We start from the raw sequence: 19,910 nt of genomic DNA on the forward strand, positions 1-19,910 counted from the left end.
TTGAAAGACATACCCGGAGAGAGCTGTAAGCCAAGGGAGCCTAGGGGGACGCATTGTCCTGTTGTCTGCTCTACTGGTGTCTTTATTGGTGCTTATGTATTTGATCTTCATGGGTGGTGTTTTGTTTTGTTTTGTTTTGGGGCTTTTCTGGAGGGACAGTTTTAAGTTCATAGCAAAGTTAAGAGTAACATATATGTTTCAGATAACCCCCTGCCTCACACATGCATAATGAATGTACTTCTCCAGTGTGGTGTATTTGTTATAGTAAATGAGTTTATACTGTTACCATTTTCCCCAAGAAGCTATATTGCAGTAGAGTTCACTCCAGGTATTGTTTGTTAGAGTTTGAACAAAAGTCTTTCTGTTGTTGTTTCTAGCTGCAACTCCTTTGCCTAGTTTCTCTGTATTAAAAAAAGGAAACAAACTGATAAAGGAAAATGGGCTTATTTATACTTTGGAAAGACTCCTAGTTTCTTTCTGCCCTTCCTTAAGTGATATTACAGTCCTGTAGAAAAGATGGAATGTGTGTGTGTGTGAGTGAGAGAGAGAGAGAGAGAGAGAGAGAGAGAGAGAGAGAGAGAGAACACGCGTGAGCGAGCGAGCGAGCACTGGAGGGAATGTAAGCACTGGAGGGAATGTGTAAAGCCTCCCCTGTTCCCGGTCTTCCCAGGCCTCCCTTTCTCCAGCATGCTGACTGCTGTGGTAGCTTCGGTTCTCCACTGTCTTATGGTCTCCAGTTCAGTAGTCTGGGAGGCAGAGGGAGACTGCCAGGGCTTCCCCTTCCTGGGCCTCAGCACAGGAACATAGTGGTAGCTCCCTCTCCCCTTTAACAACTTTAACTTAAGGGATTCGGGCTGTTATGCCATCTGTTTAGTGCTGGGATTAGGCCTGAAAGGAGTGGTGGGCAGACTGCATTCATGCTTCCTCCTGTCTTCTGACAGCCTGGCATCTCCTCTCCTCTCAGCACTGCTGGATGGATGTGCCACCCTCTTATGTCCATCCACTCACTAAAAAAGTCTTGATTACTTCTGGGTTTTGGTAATTGTAAATTCTGACTCTATCCTAAAGATCTATGTGTAGGTTTTTGTGTAGCTATATAAGAAACTTAATAATGGGATCTAGAGGTTTGGTTGGAGTTGTAGCTCCCCCCACCTCTCCCCTGCACACACACCCTTTAGTTTTTTGGGGGTCTGGGGTTTTGGTTTTGTTGTTTTGAAATGAAGTCTGCATGTATCCTAGGCTGGGCTGGAATCGGCCTTTAGCAAAGGATGACCTCGATGTCCCTGTCTCCACTTCCAAGTGCTAGGATTGCAGATTACAGTGCCTGGTGTATATGATGCTGGGATCCAACCCGGCACCTGGCGAGTGCTAGGAGAGCACTGTACTTACTGAGCAGTTCCCAGCCCCTGGGGCTGTGCTTTCACAGACAGTTTCGTATTCAGTTGATAGGACTGTGCATTTCATTTGTTGGCTGTCACTGATGAGTTATTAATGGTTAATATTGCAAAGATGGGGTCTAGAGGCATGCGTGTGGCAGAGCTCATCCACATCTGTTATTATTACTTCCTTCTCTTCCCTCCCCTCCTTCAACAACGACTTTTTTTTAAAAGTTCATTTCTGCAGGCAGTGGTGGCGCACCCCTTTAATCTCAGCACTTGGGAGGCAGAGGCAGGCGGATTTCTGAGTTCCAGGACAGCCAGGGCTATACAGAGAAACAAAACAAAACAAAAAAAAAAGTTCATTTATTTTACTCATGAAAGCAGCACATGCGCTATGGTGTGTGTTTAGAGTCAGAAGACAACACTGAAGAGTTGGTTCTCTGCCAGACGTTGGTGGCACACACATTTAATTCCAGCACTCAGGAGGAGGCAGAGGCAGGCAGGTCTCTGAGTTGGAGGCCAGAGTCACCTACAGAGTGAGTTCCAGGACAGCCAGGCCTACATAGAGAAACCCTGTCTCAAAAAGCAAAATAAAACAAACAAACAAAAAACCATAAAAACAACAAACAATCAAAACCCAGTTGGTTCTCTCCTTCCACCCTGTGGGAACCAGATTCCGCTGGTCAGGCTTGTTAGCACATGCCATCTTATAAGCCATCTCACCACCTCTAATTACAGTCAGCCTTAAAATAATATTTTCTTTTCATAGGTTGTGTTTTGAGTCAGGGCCTCATGTAGACTAGGCTGGCCTGGAACTTGCTGTGTAGCCTCAGATGGTCTCTGACTTGTGATCTCCTGCTGTAGTGCCCTGAGTGCTGAAGTTGAATGTATGTTCTGTGCTGAGTATACAGTATTTTTGCTTACTGTTCACATGTATAGAATAAAATGTTTTGCCATATTGAGGCACTAAAATGTACCATTAGGACATCTGTGTGAAAACTAGAAATTTGATATATCTGAATGTCTCTACTTACACATTTCTAACACATTTCTCTTTCTGTCTACAGACTAAGTTATCAAAAATTCTCATGATTAAAAAAGAGCATATAAAGAAATTAAGGGAGATGAACACAGAAGCAGAAAAGCTGGTAAGGACTTAAGGATTTATCTCCTTTTGTTTACTTGTTTAATTTTAAAATGGTGAGGCCTTCTGATTTTTTTTTTTTTAATACTTTCTGGGGAAAAAACCTTTGAAGCTTGTTTGTTTGTTTTTACTTGGGATCAGGTCTTGCAGTGTCCCTGGCTGGTCGGAAGTGAATTGTATAGACCAGGCTGGCTTCCAACTTCTGACAGTCATCCTTCGTTTGCCTCCTGGTGCTGGGACCACAGGCTTGTGCCACCACATGTGGTTGCAATAAATATGACTTTAGATCATTATTTTATTTTACCTTTTCTTAGTATATTGAATCCATGCTACTAATTCAGCAGTGGATAGACGACCTCACCCATTAGACTGACAGCACCGCTGCGTAGGATAACGGATGGCTTAGCTTCACGGGTCATTTCTATGAGCATAGAATTCCTAAGACTAGTACATCTCACTAAGGACATTTGAATGACAGGTTTTTAAAGGGCTTCAGAATAAGGTACTAATGTTGTCATAGTTAAGTTAACTTGACGAGAGTTTATTATTCAGGGAGGTCCAAAAAACTGAGTCTGTTTTATTTGTAAGAAAGAACTAGTGGAAGTTTCAGGTTTTTAAAGATTCGTTTTATTTATATGTCTGTGTCTGTGTGAATATATGCTATATACATACATATAGGTACGCCTGGAAGAGCCATGTGTACTCTTAGTTGCTGAGCCATCTCTCTATCCCCTTTGAAACTGTTTATCATTCTTTAAAAGTAACTCTCGCCTTTAATCCCAGCTCTTGGGAGGCAGTGACAGGTGGATTTCTGAGTTTGAGGCCAACCTGGTCTACAGAGTGAGTTCTAGGACAGCCAGGGCTACACAGAGAAACCCTGTCTCGGAAAAAAAACAAAAAACAAAATTAAAAAAATAAATAAATAAATAACTCTCAAGTGTGGAGAGATGGCTCAGTGGTTAAGAGCACCAACTGCTCTTCCAGAGGTCCTGAGTTCAATTCCCAGGAACCACATGGTGGCTCACAGCCAACTGTAATGGGATCTGATGCCCTCTTCTCATGTACATAAAGACAGTGTACTCCTATACATGAAGCAAACAAACAAATCTTAAAAAATAAAAGTAAATCTCATTATAAACCACGCTGGCCTCAAACTCACAGAAATTCGTCTGCCTCTGCTTCCCAAGTGCTCGGACTAAAGATGTGAGCAACGACAGCAAGATTATTTTCTTACCAAGGCATCTTTTGAAAATAAACCTGGGGCTCAGTGTATAGTTCAGTGGGATCTGGCTTTAAGCCATAGCTGAAGTACATAGGTGGATGGATGGATGGTTTAGTCCCGTGGGTGGGTGGGTGGGTGGATGCATGGATGCATGGATATATAGCTAGATAGACTACAAATCAACTTAGACTCATATGTATAGGATAAAGGAAGGCAAGAGGTAGTAAATTGTTATGATAGTGTGTTTCCAAAACATCCTCATGTAAGGAAAGAGCTAACATAGAAATTGTTCAAAAGACGAGCAACAATCAAAAACTACAGGAGGGTTGTTATGGGTTTTTTTTGGGGGGGGGGCATCTTTTTTTTTTAAGTTATTGGGAACTACTAAGACTATCAAAAATATATTCAAGGTGTTTTTTGTTTTTTTTCCTTTCCTTTTCTGTGAAGTTCTGTGAGCTAACTGAGCAGTGGTGGTGCACACCTTTAATCAACACTCTGGAGGCAGAGGCAGTTATGTCTACAGAGTGAGTTCCAAGACAGCCATAGCTACACAGAGAAACCCTGTTCTAACTTCAGGTGTTTCAATATTAACTAGTAGTATCACTAACTAGTAGTTTTTTATCTATTTTTTTCTAGCCTCTATACTCACAAATACTTAAGTTAAAAGCTAGTTTATGTTTAATTTTACCAAATAATTTGAGTACTTTACTGTTTTTTCACCTCTAAGGATTAGACATAGCTCTTTGTTCAAAGTATATGTTCTTACAAAGAAAATTAGTCTGTTAAAATTTCCTTTTACCCAGGGAAAAAAAAATTGTGTGTGTGTGTGTGTGTTATATGTCTGTGCACATGGATGTGCAGGATATATGTACACTAGTGTTTGGAGACCAGAGTTGAGTGTCAGGTGTCTTCTTCAGTCACTCTCCACAGGAGAGTATGCCTGCTCTCTCAGTGAACCTGGAGCTCATGGGGTCAGGTAGGCTGCCTAATTCTAGGAACCATCTCTTTGCTACCCAGTGCTGTGTTACAAGCAGTGTGTGCGCTGGGTTACACATTCAGGTCCTTCTTATGAGGTAAGCCTTTACCTAGTGAGCCATCATCTTCCTAAACCCACACACATTGTATCAAGTTTTTCAGAGTATAGCTTTTTTTTTTTAAAGATTTATTTATTTATTTTATGTATATGAATACACTGTTGCCATCTTCAGACACACCAGAAGAGGGCAACAGATCCCATTACAGATGGTTGTGAGCCGTCATGTGGTTGCTGGGAATTGAACTCAGGACCTTTGGAAGAGCAGTCAGTGCTCTTAACCACTGAGCCATCTCTCTAGCCCCCAGAGTATAGCTTTAAACTAGATTTTTTTTTTTGGATCAAATTAAATAGTACTGGTAAGTTAGTGAAAGTTTGAATTCATTAACTTCAATATATCTTTTCTATTTTAGATTATTCAAATATTCCTTAGCATATTAAAATGATACATGTGGAGCTGGAGAGATGGCTCAGCAGTTAAAAGCACTGACTGCTCTTCCAGAGGTCCTGAGTTCAATTCCCAACAACCACATGGTGGCTCACAACCATCTATAATGGGATCCGATGCACTCTTCCCGTGTGTCTAAAAACAGTGATAGTGTACTCATATAAACTAAATAAATAAGTCTTAAAGAAGAAAAAAGAAAACCTCAACTTTGCAACTAAGCATGGATGCACACACCTATAATCATAGCACTTGGGAGGTGGAGGCAGAAGGGTTGTGAGTTTAAAGCCTACCTGAGTTATAAAAAAACTGATGCTCAACTATGTTAATGATCAGGGTAATGTGAATACACAGGTACCATTCACACCTTTTTAAAGATTTTATTTTATGTGTATGTGTGATTTGTTAGCATTATGTCTATTAAAGACCTAATAGCAAATATGGGTAAAATTTTACAAGTTAAAACTTTCTATTTCACAACTCAGGATGATTCTATCTACTGAAAAAAAAAAGCCCTATATATGTAACATATCCTCAGCAGCAGTGTAAATATTAAATTAAAGGCAGCCCAGATACCAGTAAGTAGTGATTCTTATAAGGAGTACTGTATAGCAACAGGTGACCTAATATGTATATTTGCAGTGGGAGGGACAAACCTCACCAGTGGTGGCTTAGCCGCAGTTCTGGTACCTAGGAGGGAGAGGACTGAGGATCACTGCAGATCATTGGTTTATATAATGAGCTCTTGACTATGCAGAACTACATACCAAGATGCTTTCTCAAAAAATATATTCTGGCCGTGCAGTGGTGGCACATGCCTTTAATCCCAGCACTAGGGAGGCAGGTGGATTTCTGAGTTTGAGGCCAGCCTGGTCTAAAGAGTGAGTTCCAGGACAGCCAGGGCTACACAGAGAAACTCTGTCTCAATCCCCCCCCCCCAAATATATATACATATATTCTGTTTCATCATATTTTATAAAATGAAGTTAATACAAAACTATGAATTTGAGGTCATGGTTTCTTTGGGAAGAGAAAATAGAAATACCACAGGCGGGGTTATAGGAATTGGTGTTCTCTTCATTGGCCCAGGTGAGTTTCCCTATGATTACTTTACATAATCCTCCCACACCCACCCCTTTGGGTTTTTGAGACAGGGTTTCTCTGTGTTGCCCTGGCTGTCCTAGAACTTGCTCTATAGACCAGGCTGGCCTGGAGCTCACAGAGATCCACCTGTCTCTGCCTCCAGAGCACTGGGTCTAAAGGCATGATCCACCATCATGCAGCTAATTTCCCTACTTTTTTTGAGATAGAATGGTGCTCGGTCAGCTGTACTTGCGTGAATTTCATAATTCTGTCATGTGCCTGTGAAACCACTACCATATGCTCTGCTAAAAAAAAATTATTTCCTGCTAGTCTAAAATTTCTTTTGGTAATCTCTCCCTGATTTCTAGGCAGCCATTGATATGCTGTCTGACATCCTGGGTTAGGATTGGTTTATATTTTCTAGAATACTGTGTAAATAGAATCATACAGTCTGCATGAGCTCTTTTCATGCCTGGTTTTTACATAACGAGTTTGGGATACACATACTTAATGACAGGATTCAGACTACGCCATTTTTTTTTAACCTTCAGTGCCAATGATCAAATCAGGGCCCTGGGCTTGCAGCCCTGAGCTGCTCCTCCCTTTGTGATGGGCCACACTTTATCCATTCATTTATAGATGAGCTTTGGATTTGTCCCAATTTTCAATTTCTCTAAAATTGCTGTGAACATTGGCATACAGGTCTTTGTATAGACAGCTGTTTTTATTTCTCTTGGCATGTTTATGATAGGTGAGTATTTAGCTTTTTACAAACTTGTGTTTTTATACAGGTGTGTTTACTATGTAGCGATCTATTGAATTGTATATGTTTGTGCAATTTTATAATAAAAGTTCAGTTAAGACAAAACTGTTAACAAACAAGATAACTGTTGGGCAAAAGCAGGCAGATCTCATGAGTCAAGGCCAGCCTACTGTACACAGCATATTCTAGGCCAGCCTACTGTACACAGCATATTCTAGACCAGCCTACTGTACACAGCATATTCTTGGCCAGTCTACTGTACACAGCATATTCTAGGCCAGCCTACTGTACACAGCATATTCTTGGCCAGCCTACTGTACACAGCATATTCTTGGCCAGTCTACTGTACACAGCATATTCTTGGCCAGCCTACTGTACACATCATATTCTAGGCCAGCCTACTGTACACAGCATATTCTAGGCCAGCCTACTGTACACAGCATATTCGAGGCCAGCCTACTGTACACAGCATATTCTAGGCCAGCCTACTGTACACAGCATATTCGAGGCCAGCCTACTGTACACAGCATATTCGAGGCCAGCCTACTGTACACAGCATATTCGAGGCCAGCCTACTGTACACAGCATATTCGAGGCCAGCCTACTGTACACAGCATATTCTAGGCCAGCCTACTGTACACAGCATATTCGAGGCCAGCCTACTGTACATAGCATATTCTAGGCCAGCCTACTGTACACAGCATATTCGAGGCCAGCCAGGGTCATATGGTGAAACTCTGTATCAAAAGCAAAACAGTGCTGGGCCGGGCGTGGTGGCGCACGCCTTTAGTCAGAGGCAGAGGCAGGAGGATTTCTGAGTTCGAGGCCACCCTAATCTACAGAGTGAGTTCCAGGACAGCCAGGGCTATACAGAGAAACCCTGTCTCAAAAAAACAAAAAAAAAAAAAAAAAATAAAGCAAAACAAAACTAGTTTTCCCCCATCCTGGGAATGTACACTGGCGCTGACGTGCTAGCCATCACTCTGTCACTGGGCTATACCCCAGCCCTACGACGTTGCCTTTTCTAGCAGGAAGTTATATCTGTGTGGTTTCATTCGAGCATTTGGGAAGTTCATATATAGCCTGACAGGTCATTCTTCCCCACTCACTTAACCTGTTTTTTGACACATGACATTATACTGATTCCCTTTATTTCTCTGGTACCATCTACCGGATCCCCATGGGGACTGCCATGTGTGGTGCAGAGACATACTTGCAGTCAAGCTACCCATACACAGAAGAATAAAAATCTAAAAAAAATTTTATCGTATGTGAAGAATGCTTATATAACTCTCCATTGGTTAGTGTGCAAGGAAGTGCTCATACTTTGTTCAGTGAGAAGATAAGCTACTGGTCTCCTAGAAGGCGACTCACCAAAGCACTGGCCAGAAACCTACTTCTGCATTATCTGTATTACCTATTACTGTGAGAAACATCACGACCAAGGTAACTTACAGAAGGAGTTTGTCTGGGTTTATGGCTCTGAAACAGTAAGAGTCCATCTTGGTGGCAGGAGCAGGAAGCTGAGAGCTCACATTCTCAACCATAATACAAGGTAGACAAAGCTGGCTACAAGTGTTACGGCGTCTCAGAGCCAACCTCCTGTCGAGCTCCTAAACTTTCCCAGCGAGTTCCACCAAATATCCAAACATCTGAGCCCGTGGAGGACATTCTCATTCAAACGACTACGTCTGCTCTCCCCACACTCATTGGCTTGTGACCAAATTAATACAAAATGAATTTAGACCAAATTCAAAGGTCCTTGTAGCCTTTCACAGACTCAACACTGTTTCAAATCCAACGTCTCTTGAAACTCAAGACAATCTCTTAATTATAAACTTCTGTCAAATCAGAAAGAGAATTACATATTTTCTATCAGGGCATAGTGTGGAAAACTGGATCACAGCAAGCCTGGAGCCCAGAGGCAAACCCCAAACCCGGGAGCTCACCTCTGACGTCAGAGGGCGTTTGCTTCCTTTACGTTTTCTGTGTATAAAGTTTCTACTAAAGGAATAAGTGGGCGCTAGAGAGAGTTGAGTGGCTAAGAGTGCATACTGCCCTTGCAGAGAATCTCAGGTCAGTTCCTAGTGCTCACACTGAGTAGCCCACTACAACCTGTAACTCCAGCAGTCCTGTACTTCTGACCTCCATGGACATTGGGATTTATTGTGTACATCCACAATCTCACCTAACTTAAAACAATCAAATAAAAAAAAAAGAGTGAGTAGCAGACATTAGGCATTCCTAAGAGCAAGGGCAAACTCCTTGTAATGTTAACACCATTATCAGGTAAGAACAGTATCACAGTATAGGAAGGTATAATGACCTGCCGGCTATTTTAGATCTCTTTTAGATTATGGAAATTGTATTGTTAACAAGACAGAACCTTATCAGATCTGTTTTTTCATGTCAGAAATCCTATTCCATGCCCATTGGCATTGAGTTTCAGCGGAGATACGCAACGATCGTCCTGGAGCTTGAGCAGCTGAACAAGGACCTGAACAAAGTTCTGCATAAAGTTCAGCAGTATTGCTATGAGGTGAGTGGCGTATATTGCTTTCACTGGTGTTTTGTTTTGTTTTGTTTTGTTATTTTGGTTTTTTTTGAGATGGGGTCTCACTCTGTAGCTATGGCTGCTCTGGAGACCAGCCTGGCCTCCAGCTCAGAAATCCGCCTGTTTCTGCCTCCTAGTGCTGGGATTAAAGGTGTGCGCCACCATGCACAGCCTAATGTGTGTTGCTTTCCCTCCATGTTTTGTTATTTGAAGCTTAATGATTTTACCTTCACCTTTTGTAAGCTCTAAGTTAAACCAGTATCTTTAAAAGGTTTTTTATCAGGACTGCAATTTGCATATGTATTTGCTCACATCAGTATTAAGAGTATTTTACACACAGTAAATTATCAATTTTCAATTACTAACTTACAAATGATATTGTTCTATCAAAAAAAAAAGACTTAGAGTTAAAAATCTGGAAAAAGAATTATCTTTTGTGTTTTGATGGTGCCTGTGTGCATGCGTATTCATGTTCCTTTGTTGGGGGCAGGTACTTAGGTGCCAGAGTCAGCAGCTGGTTTTAGGCATCATTGCTCAGGAACTATGGACCTTGTTTTTATCACACAGGGTCTCACTGGGACCCAGGACTCACTAATTAAGCATCTTTTTCTGCCTCCCCAACTCTGGAATTGCAAGTATAAACTGTCATGCCTGCTCTTTACTTGGGTGCTGAGGATCAAACTTAGGTATTCATGTTGGTCCTGCTAGTGCTTCATGTACCATTTCCCCAATCCCTTGTTTGATTTTTTGAAACAGTCTCGTCTGTGTTAGCCTTGTACTCATAATTCTTCTACCTCACCCTCCTCTAGCCCAAGTGCTAGAATTACAGACATGCACTGTTGCGCCTGGCAGAACAATTACTCTTAACTCCACTGTGGAAGAATTTTAATCCAGCAACATGGCTGCTCTGGCAAGGAAAACATCCAAAGACCTGGGTCTAAAAGATCCAGCTGGAATATAGACATGCCCTCAGTACACACCTTTAATCCCAAACAATGTAGGTAAAGTTAGTTTGAAAGTGACTACTCATTGAGGGGCAGACAAAGTGACAAATCAAAAGATTTGGCCGGATGATTCTGAGATAGGATACACCCAACTCTCACAAGAACAATGGAAAGAGAGCAGAGCAGTGTGTGTGCCATGGTCAGTCATTTGGGAGTCAGTTGAGTTTGGTGCAGTGGAGTTGAGTTTGTTCATGACTTCGTGCAGTTCTGTGCAAGTCAGCAGAAGCCATTTTTACCAGGACAGTTTTACAGAGAAGGTTCCAAGCAAAGACAGGAGGAACCAGAGAATAAGGAGCCAGAAGATTAGGACAGATTGCCAGAGTTAGTTTGAGGCCAAGCAGAGCAATTCAGTCAAAACTGAGAGAAGCCAGATTGAATCAGTCAGCTTGAAGAGGAGTTTGAGCCAGAACAGCTGAGTTCAACCAGCCAACTAGGTTCACAAAGAACTGGAAAGAGTGAGTTTATTCAGCAGGAAGTCTAGAAGGCTGAAACATTCTAGGCCTAGGTTAGCAGACAGAGACTGGAAGCTGAAGCCTTCGAGGTCAGACTTGAAGACATTAAGATTGTATGGAAACTAGAAGCTTCCAGGCCTAGGTCTAGAAATAGTACAGAGAAGGAAATGCTCAGGGCTCAGCCTAAGCCATGTCATCTTATCACTCATCCCATGTCATCTGAGGAAACAAAATCAGGATTTACATTTACTTTGCCACTACCCCAGAAACCATAACTTGGTTTACTTACTGTGATCTTTTTTTTTCCCTTAAATATGTGGGCGCTTGCCTGTTCATATGCTTCTGTACCATGTGTGTGCCATTGGAGGCCAGAGGAGGTGTCAACTCCTCTGGAACTGGAGTTACAGACTGTTATTAGCCATCATGGGGTGCTGGGTCCTCTGCCAGAGCAACAAGCACTAACTATCCATCTAGCCACCTCCTCAGCCTCCTCCTTTATTTAAATGTATGAGTGTTGTCTACATGTATATATGTGAACCGTGTGTCTGCTTAGTGCCTCCAGAAGTCAGAGAGGGCTGTGGGTCCCCTGGAACTGGAGTTAAAAGTAGTTCTGAGTCACCACATGTGTGCGGAAACTAAACCTGAATCCTCTGCAAAAACAATCCTCTATACCACTCTTCCTCCTTTCAACTGTGTCTTAGAGCTGTGAATCTTGGATTTCAGGGAATGGGTCACAAAAGTGTAATTTTTCATTCCCATGTGATTATAAGTACGAGGGTACTTCAGCATCTCCTAAATTTGAAACTTACTGCTGAGTAAGTATTAAACTATCATAATGGATTCAGAGTGCTCCTACTTTTACGTTCTTTGAGGCTGTGTTTCTAGTAAAGCCCCATTCTATTTGTTTTTTTGTTGTTATTTGTGGTGGTGGTGGTGGTGTTTTTGTCTTGTTTTGTTTTGAGACAAGGTTTCTCTGTATAGCCCTGGCTGTCCTGGAACTCACCCTGTAGACCAGGCTGGCCTTGAACTCAGAAATCTGCCTGCCTCTGCTTCCCAAGGGCTGGGATTAAAGGCATTCGCCACCACTGCCCAGGCCCATTCTATTTGTGATAGGAGATTCTAATCACCGTGTTGACAAGTCCCAAAAAATCTGCCACCGATGATGATGTCTAGTTACATAAACTGAACTGAGAGGATGAGTTATAGTCTCATGCCTTTTCTTTGAGCCATCCAACCTCACACACCCACGCTCACCCCTGCATCCTTTTCATGGTTCTGGGAATGGCATAACCAGGGCTTTGCATATTCTAGGCAAGTTCTTTGCCAGTAAGCTGTATTTCTGATCCCTTGGTTTAATGATACAGTATTGCTCTACAGCCAAGGCTGGCCTTGAGCATAAGATCTTTCCACTACTGCTTCCTCAGTGCTGAGATTGGAGGTGTGCCACTGTGCTTAGCTGTGCCATTATTTATTTCTACTTTCCTGATACTTACCTGCCCTGCCTAACATCTATCTGGAGCAAGTATAGACCACAGGGTTTAAGAGACTTCCATAACAGAATGACACATAAAGATGGGGCTTACACATGAGTCTGTGCCGGCCCCCAGGACATTTCTGATAGGCCTCTTTCCTATCAGATCGATTTCCACAAAGCTCTTCAAGTTCAGCATCAATGTAAAGAAACAATAACCTAAGCATCATGACTAAGTAGTGTGTTCCTTAGTACACACAGACAGGCGAGCACACATTCACCAAAGGAATATACTAGAATGCATTCCCTATTACTCCCCAGAATGAGAAAATTGATGCCAAAATAAATAAAGTTTAAAAATCAGAACCTTGGGGCTGTAGTGATGGCTCAGCAGTTAAAAGTACTGGGTGCTCTTCAAGGAGACCCAGGTTTGATTTCCAGTAGCCTTATGGTAGTTATTCATTGCAGTATTATTAGTGACTGCAAACATTTGAAAAACAGTTATATTCCAACTCTAGGAAGTTGACCGAATAAGTTAAGTTATGGGACCCTCCATAAAACAAAGGGGCTGGAGAGATGGCTCAGTGGGTAAGAGCACTGACTGCTCTTCTAGAGATCCTGAGTTCAATTCCCAGCAACCACATGGTGGCACACAACCATCTGTAATGGGATCTGATGCCCTCTTCTGGTGTGTCTGAAGATGGCAACAGTGTACTCTTAGACATAAAATAAACAAATCTAAAAGGAAGGAAGGAAGAAAGGGAGAGAGAGAAAGAGAGAGAAAGAAAGAAGGAAGAGCTGGAGCGTTGACTCAGTGATTAAGAGCACTTACTGCTCTTGCAGAGGACCTACGTTCCATTCCTAGTACCCATATGATGGCTCACAAACATCTGGAGTTGATCCAATGTTCTCTTCTGATCTCCACAGATACCAGGTATGCATGTAGTGTACAGACATACATGTAGACAAAAACACCATACACATAAAATAATTTTAAAAACTAAGAGAGAGAGATATCTTCCTGATAAAACGTAAATTTCAGGATATTTTTAGTTTGATTATTATCAGAATTATGTGTATGCATACATGTATACATATGTACATGCAGGCTCACATGCCATGGCACACATGTGGAAGTCAGAGGACAACTTTCCATGGGTAAAAGAGCATTGAGCTCAGGTCATCAGACTTGAGAGGCGAGCACATTTATCTGCTGAGCCATCTCACTTGTCCTCCAGGACTTATTGTTGCGTTACGTAACAAACAAAAACTGTAAAGCATGCAGACGAGGTGTGGGGACAACATCCTACGGTCCACGCTGTTCTGGAGACTGCTGAGCCCGGGAGTTTGAAGCCACCCTGGGCAACATAGTGAGCTTGATGAAAGCCCTTCTCAATAAACAAGTGGGGGGGGGGAGAGAAAGTGTGGGGGTGGATGGTGGATTTCGTGGGGCAGGGATGGCACTTGACTTTTGGGATATGTGGAAATAAAATTCATTTTTACCTGCTTCCTTCCTTTCTACAGAAAGGATAAAGCCATATACTGGTTTGAGTATAGGGTGGTATTGGAAAGGTGGGAGGAATAGCACGTGCTTGAATGTTTGTTTCACCTGTAAATATAAATAGACTGGGGTGTAGCTCAGTAGTAGAATACTTGCATGGCTTGTTCAAGGCCAAGTTTGATCCACTGCAAAATTAGGATGGAACAAATCGAGAAGCTAAGGCCGCTCTTCTGGTAAAGTCCTTACTGCTGCACAGGTGACCGCAGGACTATGGTTAAGTCCTTACCACACAGGTGATCGCAGCACTGTGGAAGGACAGCTGTGCTTGTCAGCTCAGTGCTAGGGAAGCAGGGGCAGGCAGGCCATTCCAGGTGAGTCACCAGCTTCAGGTCAGGGATAGATGGACAGACTGACAAAGGATACCTGGAATTGACCCCTGGCCGTCTACAAACGTCTACACACATGTGCACACACGCAGAACCATTTACACACACACATGTCTACACACATGTGCACACACGCAGAAACATTTACACACACACACACACACAGAGGAAACTGAAGAAAAAACCAAGTAAGCACAAGGCAACTCTACAAGCGAACCCCGTGAGAGATGACGCCTGACTGCAGCTCAATGGACACAACACTAGGTAGGACAGAGGCTGAGTGGAAACAAAGTGTGCTCACCATCCACCAGTGGCCTGAAGGAGCAGTCCTGAAACTCCTGTGCATTCTAGGGCTGAGCAAATGAGTACATTGTGGATAATGGGAGCCAGGTTTCTTTCTCACTGGGGGTTGTGAGAAGAGAGACTACATCCTAAGGCATGAGATTGGCACAGGAAGCCAGTATGAGTTCATGGATTGTTTATAGCAGGTGTAACTAAATGTGTGTGTCTTAGCCTACGAGCAATGATGTCCTAGCAGCAAAGAACACACCTCACAGCCAAGTTTGGTCTCAGCATTATCCCCGGTAAAAGGAAATAGGGATTCTTAAAAAGAGGCAGTCTCGCCTTTAATCCCAGCACTTGGGAGGCAAAGCAGAGGCAGGCGGATTTCTGAGTTTGAGGCCAGCCTGGTCTACAGAGTGAGTTCCAGGACAGCCAGGGCTACACAGAGAAACCCTGTCTCGAAAAACCAAAAAAAAAAAAAAAAAAAAAGGCAGTCTCGGGACCTAGGGCGGCAAGAGCAGAAGATGAATATGGACTGCTTTACTGTGCCAGGAAAATGTACCCCAAACTGTGTGGACATTTAAAACAGAGCATCATCATAGAGGTCTGATGGCCAAATCTAAGCTTCAGAATAAAGAGCTTAGGGTCCATAGATTAACAGAATTCATACATACTGGTATTTTAAAAGTGCCTACTTGGGCTGGGGCAATGGCTCAGTAGAGTGCTTGCCACTCAAGCATGAGGACCTGAGTTCAAATCCTCAGTACCTTCTTAAAAGCCAGTTGCAGTGGTATAAACCTGTGATCCTATTACTGTCAGAGAAATGGGCACAGAGCCGGGTGGATCTCTGAAATTGATTGGTATAGGCCATCCTGCCTAACCAAATTGGTGAGCTTTGGGTTTAGTGAGAGACCTTGTCCCAAAAAAGAAAGATGGAAAATGGCCAGGAAAAGACACATGGGGCTGGAGAGATGGCTCAGTGGTTCGACGCACTCACTGCTCCTGCAGAGGACCTGGGTTCAGTTCCCAGCACACAATTCAGCAGCTCGCAAGTGCTTGTTACTCCAGCTTCGCGGGATCTGATGCCTCTGGCCTCTTTGGGCACCTATATCCACATGGTACATATAACACGTACACACTCAGTAATGATAACAATAAACTTAAATAAATAAAGGTAACATTTGACAACCACCATAGTAATGATTGATACAACCATTGGGCATCATTAGATGTTCACACTGGTCAGGAAAGCGGTGATGCCAAACAAGATACATAGCCTCCAAGTCTGTTCTTGAATACTAGTTACAAAGGAAATCTTCACTATGTGGAAATCTGTCAAACACTTCACTATTTAACAGAGTAGAAAACTGCATCTTACCAGTAATGAGACAGGTGACCACTGGGTACCATGCAGTAATGATGCACAGAGAAGACTGCATCACACTGCAGTGCTCCTGCCAGAAATGTGCCGTGTAATCATGGTGGCTCACATAGCCTGCGTGCAGGGATAGTAGCCAGGTCCTCCAAGTGTCTTTGACTCCACATGTATGCCATGGCACATTCATGTCCACACACACATAGCATTGTCAGGGTGTGTCTCATGTTTTACTCCTGCATGTTCAGCTTGCACCAGACCAGGGACTCCAGCCTGCCGATCAGCCAACAGACATGAGACGGAGGTGTGAGGAAGAAGCCCAGGAAATCGTCCGGCAAGCCAACTCTGCTTCCGGACAGCCCTGTGTAGAAAACGAAAATCTGACGGACTTGATCTCCAGGCTCACTGCGATTTTATTACAAATTAAGGTAAATTTGAGAGAAAATGGCTTTAATGTTTTTTATCCTAAGAAAAATATATTAATTTGTTCCTACTTATGTTTATATTTAAGCTAAAATTTAATTAAATTTTGAAACCTTTTTTCCCTGTAGTGTCTGGCAGAGGGAGGAGACCTGAATTCCTTTGAATTCAAATCTCTCACAGATTCATTAAATGACATAAAAAACACAATAGATGCTTCTAATATCAGGTAAGTCATAGGTATGTGATGACGTGTAGGAATTCTGCTTATTTGTACAGTATTTGTGTATTTTGTTTATCCTTTAAATCTATTTAGACAAGCTTTTCACTTCTAGTCATCCTGTTGACGGAACAGATGTGTTACATAAGCTCTGCATGAAGGCGTCAGGACATAAGCTCTGGGTTTGGTTTACTGCAGAGCAGTGACCCTTTCAGTACCTTCAGTGCCCTGGCACACCTTTGCTCCTAGCGTGCAGCTCGGAAACAGATCTGCACCTTCCCTGAAGGCTTTTTCTTACCTTTTGTTTTGGTTTGTTTGTTTGTTTGTTGTTCGAGGTGACAGGGTCTCTCTGTGTAGCCCAGCTGTCCTGGAACTCACTCTGTAAACTGGCCTCAAACTCACAGAGATCGGCCTGCCTCCCAAGTACTGAGATTAAAGGCTTGAGCCACTGTTGCCCAGCTCTTAAGTTTTCTAAGAAATATCTATTTACTAATTAAAATTAAGTGCCCCAGTCACCAAAAAAAAAAAAAAAAAAAAAAAAAAATGCTTTCTCTGAGGTCTCAAGAAGGCTCAGTAGCCTGACACCTGAGCTCAGTCCATAGTCCCCATATAAAGGCGGATGGGGAGACCAACTTAACAGTTGTCTTCTGACTTCTGCGTGTGTACCACAGCATGCATGTGCACACAGTAATAAATGCATACGTTGTAGGGCTGTCAGGATGGCATTTGCCATAGAAGCCTGGAGATCTGAGCTCAGTCCTCAGAACCCAAATAAAGGCAGAGAGAAAGAACAGACTCCACAAAATTATTTCCTGACTGCCACAGTTATGCCATGGCACACACAATAATAATAATGAGTTTAATGTTTTGTTTTTCCTAATTTTGCAATAGTTAATCTTATTTTCTCTTCCTTTAGTTGTTTTCAGAATAACGTAGAAATCCATGTTGCACATATCCAGAGTGGCCTGAGTCAGATGGGAAACTTACACGCCTTTGCAGCCAACAACACGAACAGAGACTGAGCACAGGATTCTGGTACCCAGCTGCACACAGCCATGGTCTGAGGAGTCCTGGTCCTTAACCCATGCTTCCAACACCAGATAACCTAGCTGCTGGAAAACCGGAGAACTGTACATCTCCAGATACGGCTTTTTAATACACTCTACTGCTTCTTCAACCAGCATTGTGCTGACCAGCATTTATTTATTGTTCTTTTATTATCCAGATGCAGTAGTGTTGCTTATATTTCCTGTTTATCAGCAAACATTTTTAACCGGAAACTCTCTGAACGTACTATCCCATGGAGGATAAACCACTGTTTTATGCATGCATGAATTCTGCTCAGCACATGCAGACGACTCCTGTGACAGACAGAGAACATGAAGAAGCACGGTCTTTCCATGCATGATGGTGGGAATCCCATCCGAGAGTCACCGGTCCAGTGGAGTTAGTTGGCATTATATCTTGGGCTGCAAAATAGACGTCATGAGTGTGAGAGTCCGAGTCGTAAGGAACCCGCTGGGGTACAGATGGGAAACACGGACTTAAGTGTATGTTTCATATACTGACAGTGGGACATGGTTCTATAGATCAATTATAATAATAAATATTTTAATTTATCATAATTTATAAAAGCTTTGTTGTTTATCAGCAGAGGAAATGAAGGAGCCGGAGGAACTGTACTGTGCCCCGCTGGATCCCAGCGGGTGGACTTGGCATGCCTTCCATGATTCAGGGCAAAAGTGTTAAGTGTTGAGACTTATTTTAAAAAAGACTGATGACACACTATTTTCGTATTTTTTTGTTTATTTGCACAACTTTAAACCAGATGACTGGTTAAAATTGAACAGTACACAATTTATAAAGTGAAAATCTTTTATAAGGAAAGCATATGACATGTGAATACACAGGGAGGTTTGGCTTTGGTTGTTTTGTTTGGTTTTGTTTTTTCTTTTTAAGAAAAACCCTGCCTAAAATAATCTTGTAAAAAGTATGTATTTTAAAATTTTTGTTTTAATATAGAATATTATAAAGCCAAAATATAATTGTTTTCAGATTTGGAGTTTAAAATAGAGCTATAGAGGTGGTTCTGATTCTTTGACGTCTCATAAAATGAGACTTTTGTATATTAATGTATAATAAAACTGAAATAAGATTATTTTCCTTGAAATTTTTGTATAGTTTAAAAATGCTTCTGTGTTCTTTGTTGGTATTGGGCCACTGCAGATCTTAGTGCAGAGTTTATATTTAGCTAGACTGTTATGTTAATTAAGAAATGCATAAATCTTTTATTCTTAATATTTGTAATTCTAAATAAATCAATCTATGAAATTTAATGCTGTCTGAGAATCTTACTAACATAGATGATAGTTAATTCTATTTAGAATGTTTTCAGAGGGCGGATGAGAGGTGCCGAGGCCAGTGTGGCCATCTGACTTTTGTGGGTTACTTCTGAGCAGAGCATCCACACACTAACAAATAAAAAGGAATCCTTCTTTTTCTTCTTTTTCTTTTTTTAATCCAGGTGTAGTAGTGTAGTAATCCCAGCACTAGGGACCTGGCAGGGGCAGGTCGTTTCTGTGGATTCAAAGCCACCCTGTTCTACATAGAACCTGTCTTTAAAAAAAAAAAAAAAGTTTTATATTTTTTTAATGTTAACAAGAGTGACAGCTTCCGCTAAGTTTTTAGGCGATACAGTACTGATTGGTGGCCAAGTCTCTTATATATCTGTTGTTGTTTATTTTAAGTCAAATTCTCAATGTGTTGCTCAAGCAGGCTTTGCAACTGAGATTTAAGACACTCCACCGTGCCCAGCTCTGAGTATCTGGAAAGTCATCCCCATCCAGTTTTTCATCTGTGAGTAGATCATTGTGGAAACACTAAGCAAGTAAACTATTTTTCTTAGTATAGACCAGAAAAAGACTAATACAGTCTGCCTAGAAGTAAATAAATGTGACTTTTTAATATTGCTAAACGCTCACTTGTTACACTTAAGACAGACCTCGTTTGTACATTGTTACATCCTTCAGTGCTCTGTGTCCACAGCCGAGCCTGTGCCTAAGAATATAGCCGAAGTTTATTTTTGTTAAGGAAAGGAGCACTATCTAATTGAAGCAGTTGTTCTGAGTCAGATGTGCCTGGCCTTGAATGACACTGTCATTGGTGAGCATGTTTGC

General features: G+C 42.0%; 1 protein-coding gene across 4 annotated transcripts in view; it reads left to right on the top strand.

Annotated features, from left to right (window-relative positions):
• Lin9 (lin-9 homolog (C. elegans)) overlaps window positions 1-19,070 on the top strand; it is a 49,538-nt gene extending 30,468 nt beyond the window's left edge. For all 4 annotated transcript variants that reach the window (NR_120498.1, NM_001103182.2, XM_006496988.3 and 1 more), the window contains 5 exons: window positions 2,447-2,527; window positions 9,483-9,608; window positions 16,343-16,522; window positions 16,646-16,743; window positions 17,651-19,070. Coding sequence is in view for 3 of the 4 variants with exons in the window: in NM_001103182.2 (NP_001096652.2) it covers window positions 2,447-2,527; window positions 9,483-9,608; window positions 16,343-16,522; window positions 16,646-16,743; window positions 17,651-17,756 (591 nt within the window). In the remaining variant the exon portion in view is untranslated. The remainder of the gene's footprint in view (window positions 1-2,446; window positions 2,528-9,482; window positions 9,609-16,342; window positions 16,523-16,645; window positions 16,744-17,650) is intronic.
• Window positions 19,071-19,910: the final 840 nt, after the last annotated feature.

This window comes from Mus musculus, chromosome 1 (genome assembly GCF_000001635.26).
Source record: "Mus musculus strain C57BL/6J chromosome 1, GRCm38.p6 C57BL/6J".
In the NCBI taxonomy this organism is placed as follows: Eukaryota; Metazoa; Chordata; class Mammalia; order Rodentia; family Muridae; genus Mus; species Mus musculus.